This window comes from Telmatherina bonti (assembly GCF_933228915.1).
Source record: "Telmatherina bonti genome assembly, chromosome: 11".
In the NCBI taxonomy this organism is placed as follows: domain Eukaryota; kingdom Metazoa; phylum Chordata; class Actinopteri; order Atheriniformes; family Telmatherinidae; genus Telmatherina; species Telmatherina bonti.
Window position 1 is genome coordinate 28,983,392 of NC_136629.1, and position 22,765 is coordinate 29,006,156.

Consider the following 22,765-nt stretch of genomic DNA (forward strand, 5'->3'; position numbering starts at 1 on the left):
TTTTTTTTCCGCACCAAAAACTCCGTTCCTACCTGCATTTGTTTAAAGATAAATTTGTATCTAACTCCACGGGGCAGAAATCAAACAGATTAAACTTTATTTTGGACATAGGAAAGAAGTGAGAACTTCCTAGAAGCACTAAGAATGCATTTTCTGCTGTAGAAATTTCATTCAGCAAGATCTTCATCAGTTCAGTCTTAAATAAGTCTAAAGGATCGGAGACTCAGCTGAACTTAGTATTGATTCTTACAACAACATTAAGTTTTACCTTTGTCCAGCTCTGTGGTGCTTTGCTTGCCTGTCACTCAACTTTCTGTGGCCGATTTCCCGCTCACAGAAAAACAACCAATGTGAGTCAGTAACTGGTCATGCCCAGATGGCAAAAAAAGAAGAATGCATGTTTTCAACTTCAGCTTCCCATTTATGGAACCCAAAGACATATGGATGCCTTGACCTCAGCAGAATATTGTCAAGAAAAGCTTTTCTAATTTTCACATGGAGGTGACAGTTAATTTATTACACATTTGATCTATTATGATCCCCTGCTAGTGCATTTTAAAGTTATTTTTAAAAAGTTCATTTAGTATTTTATTATTTAATTTAACCTGTAATATGACTTCATGGCCATCTTTCCAGCAGGCATCACTAAAGAAAAAGGAGCAATATCACCATCTAGTGGCAAACAACATCTACAGACTATTCACTTCAGGGTCTTCCTATCCGAATATTTGTATGAAAAGTAAATTAAAACGGGAAGGGAAATACATAAATATGAGTACTTGTGTAAATTATTCATTTTGCAGTTATATTTGAGGATACCTGAAAAGGACAACTACAGCTTATCAAACAGGCTACCAGTTCTGACTGATTTAATAAATTCTGCTTATGCTTGAAGACTTGTCAATTTTGGGCACAAAAAACAGACCTTTAAAGTCAACCTACCATCTGGGAATGTTGGCTTAGGGTAGTTTATGGCTATTTTATTAACACATATTAATTGTGGGTTTTAATTAGTTTAATATAAACATTACAGTCATTATTGTTCAAAAGCTGAATGCATCTGCGGGGGTGAGGGTGCTCTATAGTAAGCTACCTCTTGTATTTTGGAGAAAGAGATACCGCATAATATCTTGTCACTTGGTACGAAATCATTTGATTTTCAGAAAAGCCTTTCTACCACATAAAGTTGGAAATCAAACATTTAATCAAAGTTTGAAAGGATGTCACTGGCCTTCCTTGCTGATTCTGGGCGTTCCTGCTGTGGGTGGGGGATGCAAAGCCATTCTAACCTTTCCCATTGAAAGGCAGGGCAGTTCCTAGGAATTCTGGGCCCTCCAAAATAAAAAGTTACAGGCATTTCTACCCTGAGGATTGCTGACACTTTTCTATGCCTGTGTATTATGATGTTTTTCTGTGTTCTTGACAGTGCTTGATAATGCCTCTGATTTGTTCTCTTCTTTATGATGTAGTGGTGGCAGTAGGCTATTATGTAAATAATGTAATATTAGTTTTCTCAGTTGTCTGACTTGCTATAGTACGCCACTCCTTAAAACCACATCTTTACATGTATAAATGCCCTTGTAATTGTTGTTATAATTACACTGTTGGGAGGTCTGAACTCTTGTGGTTTTGCACAAGCGGCCTTAGAAAGACAAAGTGCAGACAATGTTCAAGTTTTGGACTGATGGGCTTTGATGGCTGTGGGAGAAAGCTAATCAGGAGTTACAGATATGAGTGTTCAGTATCTAGTCGCCTAAAACTACAATTGTAGTTATATTGTATTTATTAATATTTTATTGCTTTATGAAGCAACAAACAACATAAACCACACTCAAAGTGGACTGAGTGCCACAATATTTTTTTCATGCAGTTAGGGTGACACTTTAGTCATAGCTATATTCTTTAAATCTTTGAATAAAACTCTTTATCGTAATGCAGGAGCCTTAATTGTAGTAACCCATTCAAATCCACTGGAGGAGACAAAATGGCATACTGGCTTACAGTCAGATATTTATGTCTCGTAATTAAGACTGTGAACAAAAACAAAAAATAAAAAGTTAATGTTTGACTACAATTAAAAACCAAACTAAATTTCACAAAAACTAAAATAATATATTAAAAAAAATGACATGAGGTTTTTACGTTCTAAACTCATTTCTTTTTAAGGTGTCATGTTTATTAGTTTAGCCTCTCCCACAACACTACAACGCTACTTATCGACATCAGCTACCTGGGAGGTGGAAACCCTTCGTTTGGTTATTTTGGGTTTTTCCAGACTACACAGTTACTGGAAACCAGCGAGTGTCTCTTGTTTGAAAACTTTGCTTGGAAGGACAGGACGCGATGGCGGCCAGTTTAATGAGATTGTCTTTCTGTTGTGTCGTCAGTGTTTTAATTACCGTCAACAACGAAACACTGTAAGTAAAGTTACGATGTAAACTACTTTCTCTTCACGTCTGCGATGTGATGAGGCGACTGGAGGTGTTGGGTGGGGTCTATCTACCTTAACTTCGACAGTGCTGCTTTAATTTCCTGTCTTTTTGGCTTGAGATTCACACACGTACCGCTTAAACGCGTTTATAATTAGAAATAAGTGATAGAAAAGTGTTATCAGCTTGGGTTTGGGTTAGTCTGTAAAAGGTCCAGGTGTATGGTTGTTAGAGTTGCGAGGAAGCAAATCTTTGTGTAAAACGTCGCTTCCAAACCAGAGAAATAGATTTGACATTAAATGTAGCCGCAAATAAAGCAGCCATCGATAGCCTACGATAAATAATATTCATATTTTAGGCTTTTTCGTGTCGATAGACTTACTTTCACTTTCGTTTTTTGACTTCCTTTTTCAGGGCCTCTTCTTTGGATTCATCCAAACCAGAGGACTCTCTCTGGGTTTCGCTTAAAGGAACAAGTCGTTACAAAAGACAGACATGTGAAGATGGTGATTATCTATATGAGAGAATAACCTGTTGTCAGTGTCCAGCAGGTAAGTGGGGTTTATTTTTGTTTTTGTTTACTGGATTAGCAAGTTAGTGAACCTAGCTAAGCTGGTAAACAAGCATGACTCATGATGCTGGTGGACCACCATTAAAACACAACATATTGCTGGTATAAACAACATATCCCATGCTGCTTTTGCTGGTCGAATAGAAGAGTGATCTATGATATATTTGGGAGCTTTTTAGATTAGAGTTAAGTCCACCTTTTTTTGTCTGTGTGTTTGTGTGTGTGTGTGTGTGTGTGTTTCTTTTTGGAAAATTCTTAGAGACATTGTTAACAACTGCCATCCATTTTAACTTCATCTATTTGTTACAGCTTTGGTAAAACAGTAAAGCTCCATGGTACAGATTTGCATGATATATAAAACAGTACTTGTTGGCTTTTAATGGAGTTAAAAGTAAATTATTTATCTATGTTATAGTGTGCTACCTTTTTTATTATTTGACATTTATACTATGCAAAATTCACATAAATAGTGTAACTTCTGGCACATCTGCCACCTTTTCTATTTCTACCTATGAAGAAAAGCAGATTTATGTGAACTAAAAGTCTGTTATTTGTATATTCGGCAAGTTTAAAATACCTTGACAAAGTCTGTGGTCTGACTTCAGTTTAGATATTCATGAAGACAAGATTCTTACATCTTAATTTCTAACTTTCCTCGATTAGGTGTTTTGATTTGTTCTGTTCTTTTTTTTTAAAAATGTTGCTTGGATGGATCAGCACAAAAATAATCCCCTCACAATGATAAAATAAGACGACAAAAACAAAACTACTATCAGAAGGTGTGGAAGCCTTTTTTAGTTTTACTTGAAGAGACCGGAACATCTACCATGTAAATTAAGTTGGTATGTGCTGCTGATAAGGTTCACATGTAAAGTTATCCAGGGTCTTTTTTTTTTTTTTTTTTTCTTTTTTTTTTACTGTATATAAATATCAAAACAATCCTCTCAGGTTTCTTTTTTTTTTGTTTTTTTTGTTTTTTTTGTTTTTGTTAGTGTGTGCGTGTGCTTAGTTGTTTTGATTATATGTGTTGTTGTTGTACTTTTTCTTGCTTTAATATCAGATTTTTCATCCCTCTGATATTTATGTTTCATTTTGCTACGTAGGTAATGTCAAAGGGGGCATGATTATGATGTAACTATGTTCACTGTAAAAAAAAAAAAAAAAGAAAACGATAAAATCTTTTTTTCTCCTATTGATTCATGTGTCTCCACGTTGCAGGTCAGCGAGTCACACAGCACTGCACTGATACAAGCGAAACCAAATGTGAGCTTTGTGAGAAAGGGACATACAACAATCCCAGTAGCCTGGAGACATGTCAGCCCTGCACATCCTGCGCACACCCCAGTGGTAAAAGAAAATACAGTGGGACACCACTGCTTGCTTTATTTATTTATTAATTTATTGTGACTTCAATTTTTAAAACTTTTACAAATGTATCTTGTTTTCAAAGTAGATGTTTTTTCTAGGAAAATCACAGGTGTTGCTAATCATTAACATGTTTTTGTCTCTGAAAGATTGCTAAGATACAAATTGTACGTTTTGAATATTCAGTAGAAAAAGAAAGCTAGAAAAAGATGAGTAAAACTGAGTAAATGAATGCATTGAAAATGACCTAGTTTGTTTTCAGGATGAATAAACCTCGTTTGAAGATCTGTCAGCTCCGTTTAAGTGACTGTGCTATCCTTACAGCTAATCTAGAAGAGGAAGAACCGTGCACCCCTGGCAGAGACGCCAAGTGTCGCTGCAAGAAAGGTTACTTCTGTAACAGCGACACAGGAAACTGCAGACTGTGCCACAAGTGTAAAACGTATGTTCTGATCCCTCTAAAATCAAGAATTAAACATCTTTGACCTAAATTCTACTTTTAATAGAGCTACACAGTTTTGTTCTGATGTGCTTGAATTTTGTTCTATTTTAATTCCCCAAAAGGTGGAATGCTTTGTACAATAAATGTTACAACTTAAATCGATGAACATTTCTTAAAGCCATATTTTATTCACAACAGAACATGAAAAGTATCAAATGTTGAAAGGGAGACATTTTATTATTGAGTGAAAAAACATAATTTTAAATTTGATGGAAGCAACTCATTTGAAAAAGAGTTGGGAGAATAAAATGTCTTTGAAAGTAAGCGGCATGAAAAGAAAAAGGTGGAGGAACACATTGCTCTTAAAAAGGTCACTTTGCAACTAGGGCTGCACAATATTAAGAAAAGCTAATATTGTGATTTTTTTTTCTAACCTTGTGATATATATATATTGCGATTTGAAATAACACATGGATTTTTAATTGATGATGTGAAAAGCACTTCTAAGTTACTTTGCACTCCATCAATCATGACAGTGAACCTGCTGGGATCTGACTATATACATGTATCTTTATTATGTCTATGTTTAGATTAAAGTTACTGCAGCTGATGGCTAGCTGCACCAGTGTAGCATCAGTAACCTTAGCTGAGCTGCTGGTTGACGTAGGTACATGTGTGGGGATGTTGGTAATTGTGAAAGCAGCATCAAAAGGGGGTTAGAGGTAGATATACTGAATGTTGACTGAAAAAGAAGTGGGTATACTCCGTATACCTGCGTATAACCTGGACGACACCACTGGACTTGTGTCTGTCTTTTAGAGTTTGCTTGCCTTTATTGTGCGAGGACCTGAGTAAATCTTTATTTATTTCTCAATTGTCTTCGCATGTTGTTAAAACCAAAACAACGTTAAAATGCTATTAACATGTCTGCCAGTCATACTTGATTTTGTTTTGCTTTAAGATGCGGTTCTGCAAGGGTAAAACAACCATGCAATGGTACCAGCGACACAGTCTGCGATGTTGAAAATAACGGTAGGGTTTTGTTACATTCATAGAGGCTAAATTATTACCGCTTCTGCTAGTTTACAACCACAACATTTCTATAGAGAAATGATATAAATGATTTCTATGATAAAAATGTTCAGTTTTTCTTCTTCATGTTTTCTTTTAGGAGGTGACAAAACTGCTGGTGCAATTATTGGCGCTGTTTTTGGAGTTTTGGTGATTGTTGTGTTAATTGTGTTCGCTGTAATGATTTTGAAAAGGAGAAACCGGGGTAAGTATTTAGTCTCCCTTCTAACTACATTTGAGACCAGTAGAGGTGACAAGATGCTCATCTGGTTTTCGCTACACTTTTGTGGTTTTGTTTAATATCAGCATTTTATCAGAAACTCTTTCTGAATTTTTTAAATTTCATTTTTTTAAGGAACACCAAATAGAAATCATCAACCACAGCAAAGTGGATCTGCTGTGGTAAGTTATTCTCCAGAATCGACTTGAATCTATTCCATCTCTAAGCCTTTTCCATATTTATTGGTTGCATCTAACAGCTTTATGCTCACTCTCAAATATATGCATGGACATACATTTTAAAAACCTCTCTACCTGTGTTTAATTTTGACCAAGCTTCCCCTTCGTGAAGGAGGAAGAGGTCAGTTATTTAAAACTGTCATTGTTATTGTAGATGCCTTGCTTTTTTTTCTTTTTAATCAGTGCTGCTTTGAAAGCTTGGTCAAACTTCTATGAATGCATTGTGAAAAATGAATAGTAATTATTCTTCTCTTGAACAGGAAATGGAGGACCTTACAGGTGAGATAGATTGAACTTTTTTTGTGTCAACCTAGAACATTCTCACCCCGTATCTTCACACTTTTTTTGGGTGCCTTATTCATAATATCTCTGAAATGTCAATAAATTTGTTGCTCTTTTCCTTTCATGCCAGTTCCAGAAGTTGACCTTGAGCCTCTTATGCCCGACATTGCTGAGCAGCTTGGATGGACACTTATGAAAGACATAGCAATACGAAGCAATATCGGAAAACAAACCATCGAAGACTGTGAGCGAAATAACCCCGGCCGGTGTCAAGATCAGACTCGAGAGCTGCTGCAGATATGGATAGAGAGGGCGGGTAAGGGTGGCTCTGTGAGTTTGATCAGTATCCTTCGAAAAATGCAACACCATACTACAGCAGACAAAGTCTTGGCTATATTTAAGTCTGACGCATAAATGTGCTGATGGAAGCACTTTTTTAAAGATTAGTAATGTTAAAGATGTGATGTTTACTGAAGATGTTAAAATATACTTCTTTTTTTAACACATGTAAAATGTTTACTTCTGTCTTTCATTGAACTTGTGAAGGAAAAACTTGATATTGACAAAAGTGGTTTTGGTCATAAACTGAACTAACTTGAAAAATCGTTACTTGCTTCCACGTGATAAAATCAAAGATCTACAGGTTGTTGGACAGCGTACTCTCCATTCTGTAAGGGAAAATATTAGCGGTGAGACTTGAACACGTTAATTGTGATTACTTAATTATAGTAAAATTAACAGGTTAAAAAAATAGGACATCTGTTTAGATGTAATTTTAATCTTGGAAGTTTGGCATAATTAGGGGCGTGTCCTTTTGATTGACAGGTATCTGATATCCATTGGCAGGAAGGCAAAGTGTGGCACGGTTGTGGATTTTAGCCTTAGCTTTAGCACGCCTACCTTTGTAAGCCAGTTAGCTCCCGTTAGAACTGGGGTAGGTACCAGATGTGCTTGGGTAGTCAAATCTGCTCGGGGCCCTGAGTCTTGCTGATGATGTCACACTATATGATTGGCGAGACGTTGGGTGGAAAATAAAGTGATAAATTAGCCATTCCAAAGATCTTACTCCACTCTTATGGAGCACAGTTTATTGTGATGCCATTGGCAGGTGCAGACCAAGCAGATTAAAAGTTAACAGTACTATAACGTGTTGTAGATTGTGCTGGAAAAATCTTTGTGGATGAGAAACAACGATGCTGAGTCAAACTGCCTTTGTTAGTTTATTCACACAAATGATACATGTAAGTCATACATGGAGAGATCTCTGAGAAGTAAAGAAAGTCGGCAGCTTATATAGTTCCGAAACTCCTCCTCTGTTGCTGGGCAGACCATATGAAACAATCATTATCTCTTATTTAACACTAAACTGAACTCACTAAGCATCAATCACTTACTATATTACTTTATTGCCTTTAACCTTTAAACAACTGGTCAACCAAGCAGTTGACAAATACAGATGCGCTGCAGGAAACTCTTCCTGCCTCTAACATTACCAGCGCATTCCATTGAGAGGTCATACATGAGTTAAAGAAAGCAGTTCACAATGAGTACAATGTCTGAACTTTATCTACATGGACTACAAAATACAACAAATCAATGTATATATGTCTAATATCTAATACAAATCAAACTCATAACAATTTTCCAACACAAGACTCTTAACTAAAGAATAGCTGTAAAGTACTTATGACATTTTAATTTTACGGCTGTTCACTTTTAGCCGGAGTTATTTTCCATTTTTTTTCTGCCAGTTTGAGTAGAAATTAAATTAAATCTAATTTTCCATACATCAATAGAGCTGGAGTTTACAATATTTATGCATGTGTCTCGTATTTGGTTTTGTCATCCACCAAAATCCATTTAAATCAGAAAATGTTGCATTTTGGGGAAAAAAATTATGACATTAAGCAATTTTTCAAGAATAATTATAAAGCCTGTTTATTTTATAATGGAGTCCCACCTCTAAAAAATATCACACAAGATTATCTTGCATGTAACTAAAGGATGTCCAATCCATTTGTGTAATGTAACAAAGTGTTGAGAAAGTTGTCATCTATCAGAAATGAATGTAGATTTTATGATGTGTTCAGTACGTGTTAATAAAATGTGTCTTATATATGTTTTGGCTCTTGTCTTTCATGTTGTGATCATGTTTAGGTCTTCTGATTCTCAGTTCAAATTTTATTTCAATATTTGTTTTAATCATTAAAGCAGAATACTCAAAATGCAGACCAGATTCCATAGTTGCCCCAAATCTCTTTCTTTGCACTGTTTTCTCTCACTTTGTTAGATGTAGTTTACTACATATTGGTGAAACGGATGGCCCAAAAACAGACAACAGTGAAAAGAAAGTGTTCAATTAAACAAAATGCAGATCTGTGTGTATATACACACATATGTGATTTTCCTATTTTCTTTGTATTCACTGTAAACAAACATTTTAGTGCCTTTGAGGTTCTTCCCTCTTTACATGAGAGTAACATTGTCCATGAAATGCAGGAACTTAGAAACTATTGACCTTTGTCTTTCTCCGGTAGCTTCAAGTTTACCTGTGCGGTGTGCATGCTCCACCTCTATCTCTCTGCAGCTGCAAACTCAGCTTCAGCATCAACATATCTTTCACTTTCCCCTCTGTCCAGGATTGACCTGAAGATTCAGGTTTTCCATCAATCACCATGCTGTCTTTTTCTGTAATGGAAGGCTGTAAATACTTTTTATGATGTAAACAAATTTCTAAAACAAAGAGGAACAGTAGACAACAGGTAACAAGTGGCACAATAAACAGTGTGGCACTTTAACTGCCGTTATGGCATGTTTGGATTATTAATTGTAGGGTTTTTTTCCCTTATGGTTTCAACACAATTCTCAACAGATCTGCTATCTTCCAAAGTAATAAATGGAGAGATTTAACACAAATTAGACAAAACTAAAAGTTTGATTTTGCTCATCATTAATGACAAATAAAATCCACAAACTATTTCATGGCAGCTCAGAAACATGTGTTTTGGTAAGAGCGGAACCTGGGCGGTCTTTCTCCTCATGGGTGGAGCTCAGTCAGGAAATGTTGAGGCGCTTTCAAAGAGAGTGTAAAAACCGATCCTGAGCTGTTTGACCGAGGTTGTCTTTACCGGATGGCTTGCCACATAACCGAGCATCATGAACTTCCACCGAAACGACAAACAGGTAGATTGATGAACTTGACACTCAAAGAGCAGCCTGCATCTCTACCCCCTGGCTAAACTAAGCTCAAGCAGAAGAACATGGAGCTGTCTCATCCGACTTATGTAACTCATCTCTCCGGGAGTGTTTTAACTACTGGCGGGTTTTTGTAAAACTACACCCGGCATCCATCAACACAGAGAACCGTTTGTTAGCTGACCAGGCTACGAGGTGACTCATTTGTGTGGAAAAATGTTTGTCTGCGGCAATGTTTCCGGGACGAACGACTCTTATTTTTGTTGCTGAGGAACGAGTTGATCTTAAACACCACCAAGCCTCTGTAGAAAGTACATAACAGATAAGTGATTACATTGATGCTTTTTCTTATTTAATGACTGACACAGTAGTTGTGGTGTTTAATTAACATTTATATATAAATGTTGAATATAAAATTAAGCTACTTTTTTGGAGGAAATTTTAGACAACACTGTACCTGAAATCCAATATTTTTCAGCCCAAAGAGTTTCATCCTTTTGGGGATTTGATTTATTGAATATGAGGCGAGTTTTTACGTTAATAGCATTTAGGTTGAAGTATTCAACATGCGTTCAAAATGCGACAAGATTTAATTAAGTGTCTCAGCTGTCGAAGAATCGGGGTGTTCTGTCAGTTTGGCATACCCTTCTGAAAAGCTACCTTTGCCTAATGCGCATGCGTGCCACAGAACGTGGCAAACCTACGCGCATGAAACGAATTACAGTAGCCTACACTAACTACAGTTTTCTTTAATGTCTTTTTGGGGGGTTTAGGGTATATGGCTTGGGTTAGGTTTAGTTGGTATGTGTTTTGACAAAGATGCCTAAATTGAAATTGTTCATACCTTTTGAGTGTAGCTTTGTGCTGTTCTGTGACGACAGCAAATCTTTAATACTTGAGAGTTTCAGCAGGGCCTCTTGTCTGGCTCAGTGTTTGTTTGGAGGGAGGAAACCATGTAAGTGTTGGAGAGCTTCCCAGAGAGCAAGTCATGGGAAGTTTCCCTGATTCTGTGGCCTTTCGTCCATTCTCCACGACTGCTGTCATTTTCAGGCCTCAGTGAGAGAACAGCTCATCATCTCATGATGTTTGACTGAGCTCATGCATACTTCCCATCTTGTGCTTGCTGTCAGAGGAAGTTGTATGTTGAGCACACTTTGACTTTGTTTCAGTAATTCAATTCATCACTAGAAAAATTCTTGTTGCATCTTTACTTTGAGCTTTAAATCATGTGCCTTTCTTTTTTTGAACATCCTGTGCTATTCAGACGCAACACTAAATTCTACCTCATGTTTGAAGCATGCACAAGCGATTTAAGTAATTTCCTCTTCTGCACAGCTGCACTATTTCTTGGTTAATCTGATTACATCCAGGAAGGAAGGTAATATGAATGTCAATGTGAATGTTTTTGACATTGTTTTACAAAGAAATCTGGAGTTCATAGAGTGCAGTCTTTCCTTCTCTTATGTTGGATATAATGTTAGCAGGATGTGAATATTATATGGTACAATGTGTGGCAACTGGAGGGTGTGACAGAAGGGCGATGTTCCTCTGCAGGGCTCAATCTTCCTTCCTCCTGTGTTGCAAAGTCTGATAGTGGACAAGTGCGTCATTAAGCACATTGCCTCTATATTTAGAGATGCAGTCTGTTGTACTTGCAGTGGGTAGTGCACTTTTTTAGAAAATAGCTTTTTTTTTATGTTTATATTGTCATATATTCACAATTCATGTTTTTGTTTCAGGATCTGAGCTCCAACAAACTGGATTGCTGCAAGACCCTTGACTGTGTATGTTAGAAACCAGCTGAAGATGCAGGGGGCCATTGCACGAGTGTGTGTTGTGGTGGCTGCGGCTATATTAAACCACCCCTTGCTCTTTCCTCAAGAAAACACCACACTCCCAGAGCAAGACGCAGAGCTGATGGCTCGAATGCAAGAGCACGAAGAGAGGCTGGAAATGGAGAAGGCCAAGCTGGAGAATGAGCTGTCACAGCTGGACTCCATGCAGGAGGAAAGCAGCTCAGATGACGGTTATAGTTGGTACATTTGGAGCACATTTTCCTTCATGATATTCTTTGCAATTGAGATGTTCAGGGTGGATCTCGCTGACGCAGAAATCCAGCCAGTTGAGGATGAAGATGTCATTTCAGACAGTGGATCCATCTCTCCCAGAATGATGGTACTCGATAAAGATATCCTGAGGAACTTCTGCGACAAATGCTCCTACACTTCCGCCCATGAAAACTGGAGGGTGAGGGAGTTTGTCGAAGGTTTTGCTGATGACTTGCTGGAGTCACTCAGAAGCATGTGTGACAGAGGAGCAGACATGGAAGTTGGCGACTTTGTTGGTGTTGGAAGCATGTTCGAGTCTTGGGCAGTGTGCAAGCCTCTCGTGTGTGACCTTATGGTGCCTTTCTCACCCCCAGATCCACACTCTTTCCAGTACCACCTCTGGTGCAGCTCATCCAGTGATTTACCTCCAAACATGCAGGGTTGCGGAAAGATAAAGGTGACCAAGTTTGGGGATAGCAAGGAGAGCTGCCTCTGTGGCTGGGCTAACCTGGGAGAGGACATGTTGTGTTTGTTGCACAGCAAAAATGAAACAGCCAAAGTGAGCCACAGTCCTGACGAACTGCTGTGCTCCAAAAACACACATCTCTTAGCCAAAGATCAAGTCATGAGATGGTTTCAGATCTCTGTAACCAAAGCATGGGGACGCATCTCTCACAAATACAATTTTGAGGTCACATTTCGCAACCTGGATGCTACTGGTGCTTTAAAGATCCAATTCTGCTCAGGAAAAGTAATCATGCTAAACATCATTCCAGTGGTTCAGCTAGAAGACACAGATGCTTATTTTGTCTCACGCTTTCCATCAGATAGTGATACCTGCCCCGACCCTTACTGGCATTTATCTTTAGCGGTTTACGAGAGGAATTTGCTTAAACATTATGCCAAACGTCTACCACAAAATTCCTGCCATTTACACTGCCTCCAGATCGTTACTTTCCTCCACAGAAAGCAGTCTGGGCTAGCGGGAAGAAGTGCCCTCACAAGTTATCACTTGAAGACTGCTATACTGCACTTGTTGCTGAGCAGAAGGACCACAACGTGGAGGGCTGAATGTTTGGAACAGAGGCTTCAGGATGTACTCAGCTTCCTGCAGAGGAGCCTCCAGGAGAAGAGACTTCACCATGCTCTGATTGGGAACAGCAAAGTGCCAGAAGAAATACTGATTCCTCAAATAATTTGCAAAGCAGAGCCCATCAACCTGTTCAGGTCTCTGGTGCTGCAGACAGAGCTTTATAAAGCAACAGTCAGGCATTTTCAGGAAATGTTGAGAAATGCACCTGCACTCATACAAGAATACACGCCTTGTTTGTTGAATGGCAGTTTACATCATAGGCTGGATGACAGTTTATGAGCGCTGGTTACGCTCATCATCAGTCACTTCTGTGTTAATTAAACTGTTAAATGTATTTTACCTCAACAGTTGCAGATTTCTAATCTTGTTGTGGTTTTGCTGCTGCTGCTTTCTTAGGACTAAAGCTAATCCATTTGAAGCTTTAATTTTACTTATATGGAACATAAGGGATGATGATTTTACTTATTTTAAAAAAAAAAAAAAAATACCTCACGCTGTACCAATCTAAAATAAGAGCTGTTTAATCCACTGTTTCAGTTCTGATGGCAGCTATACAGGGTGCCAGATATCAGCATTTATTGTGTTTATCTGTTTATTGTGTTGATTTCAAGTGTTTGGTAATGAGTCAGTTCATTCATTTGGACCTCCTGTATACTTTTGATTTTTAAAAAAGAAAAAAGAAAAAGTTTCTGCATTTTCAAGAAAAAGAAGTTGTGAAGAGGCATTATGAATGCAGTTCTTATTTTAAATTACAACACATTGGCACAGATCATTGAAAAAGGATTATTATATTTTAATTCCTTTTTTGACATTTCAAATGTTCATTGCACAATACACCTTATTTTTTATCTTCAGACGTGCCTTAAATGTTAACGCTTATTAGGAAATTTTAAAGACAGACGTGACTCACAGCTTAAATGTATTAAATGACAGACAGCAGTGGTTTTTTTTTTTAGTCATTTCTAGAGGCCACAGTCATAGTCTGGTTTCCCCTCTGCTACAGTCTTGTAGAAGTTCTTGTAGGTTTCCATACTGTGCATGCTTGCTTTAACGGCTTGATCCTCTACCATGCGGTCTGTCCACTTCTTTAGCTCTGGTGCAACATCCAGGGGGCTTAGGAAACGAGAATTAAATAGGTCATTGGTGACCAACTCACCGCTCCTTAACGTACAACTGAATGCAAATATTTTAAATTTGTGGATCATAACATGAGACTTCACAAAACATCATCACACTTGGCTTCTACTAGACTGAGAACTTTATTATTATCTGGGTTTGATTGACTTTTATTTCTATGTCTGTACCTTTTCCCTACAAAATGATGCATTTCCTGGCCTTTGGTAATTCTAAACTTGAGGTTTATCGGACCTCCTGTACTTTCCTGTAGTTGGGAATCACTGCTTTATATAACTGACTGAGATTCTCTAGCTTATCAATTTCTACAAAGAAAGGAAGGTCAAAGCGCATTTTGTTTTCAATATCTTATGTCTAAAACATTTCAGCCTTACAGTGAAATGTCAACTTAAAAAGATTGGATGAAAAGCCCTTGCAGAAGTAAACACTTAATTTCATTTCACCACAAAGCAGGTGTTTGCCTAATCTGCTAAAACTGCTCCACCTTCATGATTCTACACCCAAGTTGCAGCAGAAGGCTATATATATATATATATATATATATATATATATATATATATATATATATAAATAAATATAAATTAAAAAAAAAACATATCGTTATGTGATTGTTATGCACCCAAAGCGGACTGGTTACAGAGCAAGAATGTTTTTAAAGTAAAATGTCATTGAGACCTTAGTACAGAAAACTTGTTTAAACAGTAGAAAAATATTTCATTAAAATATAAAGTAACAGTGTTGGATTATTTGTTGTTGTTTTGTTTTTTTTTTTCTAGTTTGTTTCCTGTTTCACACTGCATGGGTTATACTGAGATATTTTCAGTGTAATTTCCCTGCTTTTGAATTCTTAAATAACTTTTAACTGAGTGGTTTGTTGTTTTAAATAACCCAAAGAGTCTTCTTTTACAAATAATTTCTAAAACGTCCTCAAGAGTTACTTCCTTTTTTTTTTTTTTTTGTTCCAAGATTAATAAGTCTGTCACAAAATGGCCACATCATGTAGTTTATAACTGTGACGGAACCACAACCAAAGATTTGTCTTTTTTTTTTTCTTCTTTTTTTTTTTTTTTACCAGGTCCTGAAAAACAAACATTACTGTCATAAATGGTCTGTTGAATACTGTGAACATACCAGGCAAGGGACATATACATGAACACTTGTAATTGTCAGATATGGATGCATGTCACCTGTTAAAACAATGTAGTGCTAAACTGCATCTCACCTCATTAAATTAGATCATTTTTACTTTCAGTTCATTATAAAGTCTTGAGACATCATCAGCTTTAATTGTAACTCTTGGGATACTGTAGTAGTATGGAAGGCCACTTTCCAGCAGGTTTTTTATGTATTCCTGCTTCATCACACCTCACTCAAATGAAAAGGATCTGACAGCCTATGAACTTCAGCAAAATGAATCATTAATTTGACTCTGGTATGATTGAACAAGGATTCATCAGAAACATGCAGGAATGTGGCCCTTGAGGACTGCAGGTGGACATCCGTGTTTTAGATGATTTCTTGCTCCAAAAAACATTCAACTCCAATTAATTCAATTCAATTCAATTTGATTGTATTTATATAGCGTCAAATCACGGCAATGCCATCTCAAGACGCTTTACAGACAGAAGAAAATATAATGAAAGCCAATTCATAATAGCCTATATAAGGAAACCAACAGATTGAGTTGGGTCCAACTCAATCTCCCAATTAAATGAATCCAACAGAATGCTGTCAAATTCTCCACAACGACCTTTTAATTCAAGTTAGTTGTGTTGAAGCAGGGAAACATCTAAATATTAACCCTCTGAGGACCAAGGGTATTTTAGAGAAATAAACCTCGCCTGACTTTTTTTTAGTTTAAATGCTAATAAACACCAAATTTCAATGCCCCATAATGTCCTATACCTTGTTTTCTTTTTTAAATTGAAATATCATAAACTGCTTTGTAAATGAGGCTCCTTTGCTTGAAATAAAGAGTATTATAATAAAAAATACAATAAAAAAAAAAAAAGGCGAAAATTAGACTTTAGAATCACACTTTATTCCAAAAATAAACAAACTAAATATAAATGAATAAGAAAAACAACACTTGAAAATGAATGTTTAGGTCCTTTTAGGCAAATCTAAGTCCAATTTTCATGCAAAAAAGTCTCAAATGTTGCCTGCTGCTGAGTGATAGTTCAAAAAGCAGTTTCGATCTGGGATCACGCAGAGAGGCACATCACACTTCTGGCATTTCCATGGAGTGTTCATCTTCTTCCCCTCAGTCTGCCTGCAGTAGGCACAGGTTCTCCTTCCGAAAGAGGCACGCCTTGATGGGTCTTCTTGGTCAGAGATTGCAACAGGTAGGTGTTCTGCAGGCGCTGCTGGGACAGGAGAGATCTTTATGGGGGTTCCAAGCAGTTGGGCTGTCAGCTCTTCAGTGAACTGCTTGTGCGTCAAAGCCTTCTGTCCCCTGTAAAAGCTTATTTCCTGGTGAAGGATGTAAGCGTTGGTGGTGGCAATGTCCAAAAAATGATAAAAGAGAGTCCGGTACCAGCGCATGGTTTTGCGATGAGCTGTGTAATATTGCATGAGCTGGTCAGACAGATCACCTCCTCCCATATGTTTATTGTAGTTTACAATTGGGTTTGGGCAAGGAATATGCTGTGTCCCCCATGTGCCTTGCTGGTCCTTGGTGCGTCGAGTCACTTTGTCACCAGTGTAAGCGGGGTGGACTGTTGAACAAACTGAAACCTCCCGGGTGTCCATCCATTTTACAAACACAATGGGGCCATCCCGGATCCACCTAATTGTGCCCCTTGGATCATTCTTGGAGAGGGCATTTTGCTGTGTGTTGGGGCATCCCTTTCTGTTTTCTCGATAGGTGCCACATGCTCCAATATTGATATTCAGCAAGTCTTTGAATAAACACGGGCTGGTATAAAAGTTGTCCACGTATAAATGGTAGCCTCCTCCCAAAAAAATTGAATCTATCAGTGACATCACAGTGTCATATGAAAGTCCACGCCCCTTGGTGAACTTACACTTCCCTGTATAGATTTTGAAGTCGACTGTATAGCCATTACTGCTATCTGCTAGCACAAATAGCTTGAATCCCCATTTCACAGGTTTTTTCACAGATTTTTCTTTCATGTGCTGGGTCATTCCAGTGTGGGCTTTGGTGGCCACCATTCGCTCGTCGATGGAGAGGTTCTGCTTGGGATGGTATTGGGATTTGCACGCTGTCGTGAGAGTGTCCAAGAGGGGCCTGAGGCGAAAGAGCTTGTCGTGTTCTTCTGTTCCACGTTTGCAGTCATTTTCAACATCCTCTTCTGGATCACTCATATGAATGTTCCAAGAAATTCTCCTGTATCTGTCCCTTGTCATCACTGTTGGTGGAAACTGAACGGAAAAAATTGTGTCCCTCCTCCAGTAGTCTCTGATGTCATTCAGTTTCACAAGACAGAAAAAAAACACAAGTCCCAGGAACTTATAGAACTCTGTCTCTTGCAACATCGTCCATGTGTACTTCTTCCCTTTGGCAATGTTCTTTGCAGCCTGCTTATTGATGTTACTGCAAAGCTGTGAAATAGCAGCTCTGTCTATGAAGAGTGAGAAAAGATCCAGAGGGGTGTAGTCGGCTGTCATGTCCAGCTGGGGACCAGGATTCCTTTTGGGGACAAATCTTTTCTGGGGTGGGGCAATGTCTTCATCCATAGAAGTTCTCCAGCCAGTCTGTCTACTTTGCAGGCCTGGTGATCTGCTCCGGCCAGGCTGTGTGCTCCTTGCTCTGGCCCTCGATCTCCCTCTTACCTGTGCATGGCTGTGCTGTGATTTTCTGGGATCAGGGTGGGATGGTGCCCAGCCAAGGTGTGAAGTGGTTGGCTCTTCAGCTGGAGTTAGTGAGGTTGCAGCAGAGCTCAGATTGGATGATGGTTCTGGAGATGTTGATCGAACAGGCTCAATGCTGTAAAATAAAATAAAAAAAAGTAACTTTATCAAACATGTATTTCAAGCTGCACAGTATAAAAATAAATTAAAAAAAACTTTGACAAAGAAACAGTTTGTGTGTGTGTTTCACCATTGTAAACTAAACAAAAAGTATACAAAATTGATTCTCATTTTATTTTCTGTTCTACACTGTAAATTCTACGCTGAAGAAAAAGCTGAGTTACTGTGTTGCTACTAATGCCAAAGGTATTACTTTTTCCCCCCATTCACTCATCAGCTGCTATCTCTGCTATAAAGAAAAAATGCAGGCTACAGTGAACAACATAACGATATAAACAAAATACTCCCAAATCAGTAAAACGTGACAAAGACACATCGTTGTCTTCTTGTGCTTTTTGTCAACATAATATTTTTTTACTTACTCCTCTGCTGGATCCAATCCATCCAGGTAGTCCAACTCATCACCAGATGAAAAGCTTTCGATGTCTGACTCGGGTTCAGCGTCACTGTCCATCAGCTGAACCATTTTGCGCAAAGGTCTTAGCATTAGCAAAACCAGTTTGGGAAGACATTTGCGTTGTGTGTTCTGTGCATCGTATTTGACTCTTCTTCTTCTTCATATGCGTCTCTGGTCTTCTTCTTCCTCGTTTTCATCATTGCGGCAGCGTCTCTGCTCGTCTCCAAGCAACTGTGCGCCGTCGTGTCGTTTATATTGAAATAAGCTACTTGAGTAATGCAGATGTTTGTTTGAGCAATTATGCATGGTATGTGTGCGTAAAAGCTGTTGTTTTCGTAATTTATCGGCCTTGTAAACACAGAAGGCAGTTATCCGACTGCTAATGACGCCGATCCATAGTGACTGACACTGTTTTGGAGGAGTTTCCTGAATCATCATCGGCTCTGATTGGACAAACACGTGTCATGCGCCAAAGACAAAGGCTCTGATTGGAACACCTATTTTGACACAACACTGTATCACTTATGAATGGGCTACAGTGATGACAGGTGTCCTACCATCTGAAAGCCCGGAGTCTCCCGATTAAAGGGGGGGGGGGGGGGGGGGGTAAATTTCTATCTTTTATGGTTCGAAAGCTATGCTCGATTAAGCACAACATGGTCCCTGGCATCGCCGACGATGCCGGCGTCCCCAGGTTCTTATGAGCCCTGTTTGATTACAATGTCCATTGTTATGTCATTTTTGCAAACTCAAGCTTTTTTTCTCCTTCATTTTGTCATATTTTCATTGCATTAGCCACTATCCCTGGGAGAAAGCCAATTTATAAAACTGGACAACCTTATTTTGCTTATATATTTTACACTAAAAGAAAAAAAAATCCAAAAATTAAGACGCAGGTCAGTCATTGCAAGTAAGATTTTTTTTTTTAAATTAGACATCAGCACCCCATTTTGACAGAAATCATTGATAGAAAAAATATTGGGAATATTTAACATCACTCCCTTTTTGACATTTCAAATTTTTAACATGGATATAAATGGACGGTTGAAGGTTTTTGGTTGGCGTTTTCTACAAGCCAAAGTCATAGTCTGGTTTCCCTGCAGCCACGGTCTTGTAGAAGGCTTTGTAGGTGTCTGCACTGTTTATGGTGGACTTTACAGCCGGGTCCTGCAGCATGCGCTCTGTCCACTTCTTCAGCTCAGGCGTGTCCTCCAGGGGGCTTTAAAGAAAACCACATCACAGCTCATCAAAATACAGTTTCATAAAAATTGTTAAGAAATTGATATTTTGTTCAAATTAAAAAGAAAATAAGAAAACTGCTAATGAATAAAAATGCAATAATTGTAATATGTGTCAGGGTTTCAGTACCCAGACACATTTAGAATTTGATGATCTTGTTAGGCTCATTAAAACACCCTCAAGATTTGCCCCTCACTTTTTCAGCTCCAAGATCTCAAGCCTCTCAAAAAATGGCCACATCATGTAGTCAATCATTGTGATGGAATCACCACCAAAGAACTTTGTCTTCTTTTTCACCAGATCCTGAAAAATAAATATTACAATCATATTTAAACATACCAGGCAGAGTCACATATGTGTGCCTTATCATAACCCGTTGACAAACTTTTAAATCCTTATTTGGGCTAACACAAATACTTGGGGACAGTTTTGGTTTTACAAGATATCGCAGTGCATCTTTGATGACAGTTTAAAAGAAAACAAGTGAGCAGTAAACTTTGCAACCTACCTCATTTAATTTGACAAACTTCTCTTTGAGTTCAGCTTCCAGCCCTGAGACATCCTCGCCTTTTCCTCTCCCTGTTTGGATCTTGTAAAAGTATGGTATCACCTTTGAAAAAGAGTCAGGCAAAGCAAGATTATTAATTGAGCACAATTCAATGAGAGGGTGATTCAAAGATCTTCAAAGAGACTTAGAAACATTAGAGAATAAGAAATAGAATATTAGATACACTCTAAAAATGAGAAAGTTTAGCTTAGAAACAATCAGTGCAGATTTAGACACTTAAGTAAAAAAAAAAATTAAATGCATCTGAGAACATGAGTGTCTTCCATCCTGAGCGTTTCAGCTGATCTGAGGCTTTCTGGGAGTTTGTTTCAGACATGTGGAGAATAGAAGCTAAACACATTTTCTCAATAGTCTGGTTCTGACTCTGGAAACTGATGAAATACTGGATCCAGATGACCTGAGGGGTCTGACAGGTTCATACAGGGTTAAGATGTCACTGATATGTTGCGGTCCTAATAGAGCTTTATAGACCAGCAGCAGAACTTTCAAGTTTATCCTCTGACAGAAAGGCAGCTGGTGTAAGGACCTCAGAGCCAATCTGATTTCTTGGACTTAGTGAAGATTTGACCAACAGAGATCTAAATTAACAAAACATCCAGGTTTTAATGTAACAAACCTTGGAAAAGTGCTCCAGCATCATTTTCTGTTGTGCTTTACCATAAGGGGAGGCTGGAAGCAGTTTCTTCTCAGGGTACACTTCATCCAAGTAATCACAAGTAATGGGCGACTCGTATATCACCTCTCCAGCAGGTGTCTCCAGAGCTGGGACAAGCCCAAGAGGGTTTTTCTCAAAGAACCACTCAGGTTTTTCTTTCAGATTTATGTTGATGGTATCATGTCTGAAACACAAAAGCAGGTTCAGCATTTTTTTTCCTTTAGTATGATTAGGATTCCAGGTATTTCCAGTTATGAGACTGCATAGCCAATATTAATTCAAACAAAAGGCATCTTTACTTGATCCCTTTCGCATTCAGCACTAATCTGGTCCTCTGAGCAAAAGGGCAGAATCTCATGCTATAAAGTCTGATGTGGTCTTTGGGGACAGGACCGGGTGCAGCACTTCCTACAAAGACAAATAATCCTGTTAATTAATACATAGATAAATATCTGCAGTGTCACTCCATGATAAAATGCAACTAGGTGAACACAATTATCTAATTTAACTTTGGTAAATGTGTGTAAAGTTAATGTAAATGACCATTTACATGTTGTTCAGATACTGAGGTGCTTAAATGTTTTTCCCCTATTTTATGGACTCAAAGAAAAAAAAATCAAAACCATAAATCTTACAAACCTTATCTAGCAACATTTCAAAGAATCAGATACACCAGAACCAGATACTTGTGAGGCATGCCATGCTCATTATAAAACAAGTATCAATGGAGGATGTACATGTGACTTTTACTGTTGAAATTTCTTAAAAGAATTTCATAAACACTTCTGTGTTTTCAGTTTAAGTTACACTGAGTTCCAACTTTTAAAAGAATTTAAAGGTTTTTTTTTCATAGGCTCAAACTTTGACTTGTTTTAAAGATACAGTTCCCAGCTACATTACAACTTGTTTTAAAGATACAGTTCCCAGTACATTAATGTGTGCACTTAATAGGTGACTCAAAATAGACCAATATTGATTACCTCACAGTATCTTTGCTTGAGTATCACTAAAAAATCGTATTAATATTTATTTTACTTTACAACCTAAGCCATATGATCAGTGCTTACTAATTTAATTTAACACTGATATATACAATGCATGAGGAGCTTGTGAAATATGGTGTAGTACTTTTTTATTTTGCGGTAAGCTCAATATGACAATGTACTTTTTTTTCCCATTGTAAAAAATAATTTTAGTACACACATTATGAATCATTACTGTTATCCGTTGATCATATTTAATAGGGAGTTTGTTTGTTTTTTTTAATGCTTTTTTCTAGGCTGTTACGCAAAGGACACGTGACAAAACTTATGACCCCAATGCTTTCGTGTGATCTGCAAAGTCAATACGGAAGAAATAAATGAATAGATAAAACATTCTGCCGCATGGTATTTTTCATGCGCACATACCTTAAATTAATGCAATGGTTTCAAACAAAGAAAAAGTTAATTTAGGAAATCGTAAAAGTATTATTCAACTTGCTGGCAAAAACGAAAGACAAAGATGAAACAACCAATGACATAGTTTTGTATTAATCTGAGTCCTACCTTTGGCGAAACACCTGTCAGTGGACATGTTTACACCTTTGTTGAATCTTTGATGCGGTAAAAACTGAGAAGAAGCCAACTTCAACAGTGCTACAACCAACTTCAACAATGCTGCAACCAGCAGGAACGTTCAATTTATAAAAGTTGAACGCTTCTTCCGGTATGGGCGTGTCAGATAAAGTGGCGGCCAATAGCGTTTAATAACAGCTTCTCGAGAGTTCTACAGTAACTATGGTTACGAATGACTCAGTTGTTTGGCGTTCTGTCGTATTCTTGA

The 22,765-nt window shown here is 37.9% G+C and overlaps 4 protein-coding genes across 4 annotated transcripts; 2 read left to right on the forward strand and 2 right to left on the reverse strand.

Moving 5' to 3' along the window:
• Positions 1-2,343: 2,343 nt before the first annotated feature.
• fas (Fas cell surface death receptor) lies at positions 2,344-8,663 on the forward strand (the record flags this gene model as incomplete). Its single annotated transcript, XM_079248806.1, has 9 exons — positions 2,344-2,417; positions 2,844-2,980; positions 4,219-4,347; positions 4,690-4,807; positions 5,769-5,839; positions 5,979-6,083; positions 6,234-6,280; positions 6,598-6,616; positions 6,750-8,663. 9 exons carry the CDS (start codon positions 2,344-2,346, stop codon positions 7,031-7,033), a joined length of 984 nt encoding a protein of 327 aa, XP_079104932.1. The 3' UTR covers positions 7,034-8,663.
• Positions 8,664-9,720: 1,057 nt separating this feature from the next.
• itprip (inositol 1,4,5-trisphosphate receptor interacting protein) lies at positions 9,721-13,234 on the forward strand (the record flags this gene model as incomplete). The annotated part of the gene is made up of 2 exons (XM_079249102.1): positions 9,721-9,802; positions 11,554-13,234. Exon 2 carries the CDS (start codon positions 11,621-11,623, stop codon positions 13,232-13,234), a length of 1,614 nt encoding a protein of 537 aa, XP_079105228.1. The 5' UTR covers positions 9,721-9,802; positions 11,554-11,620.
• A 3,006-nt stretch (positions 13,235-16,240) lies between these two features.
• Positions 16,241-17,788, reverse strand: LOC306762364 (piggyBac transposable element-derived protein 4-like; the record flags this gene model as incomplete). Its single annotated transcript, XM_079248807.1, has 1 exon — positions 16,241-17,788. One exon carries the CDS (start codon positions 17,786-17,788, stop codon positions 16,241-16,243), a length of 1,548 nt encoding a protein of 515 aa, XP_079104933.1.
• Positions 17,789-19,399: 1,611 nt separating this feature from the next.
• Positions 19,400-22,617, reverse strand: LOC306762247 (glutathione S-transferase omega-1-like). The gene is made up of 6 exons (XM_079248686.1): positions 22,489-22,617; positions 21,241-21,349; positions 20,903-21,125; positions 20,227-20,328; positions 19,915-20,021; positions 19,400-19,698 (listed from the first exon to the last, which is right to left on the reverse strand). Exons 1-6 carry the CDS (start codon positions 22,514-22,516, stop codon positions 19,548-19,550), a joined length of 720 nt encoding a protein of 239 aa, XP_079104812.1. The 5' UTR covers positions 22,517-22,617; the 3' UTR covers positions 19,400-19,547.
• Between the last annotated feature and the right edge of the window lie 148 nt (positions 22,618-22,765).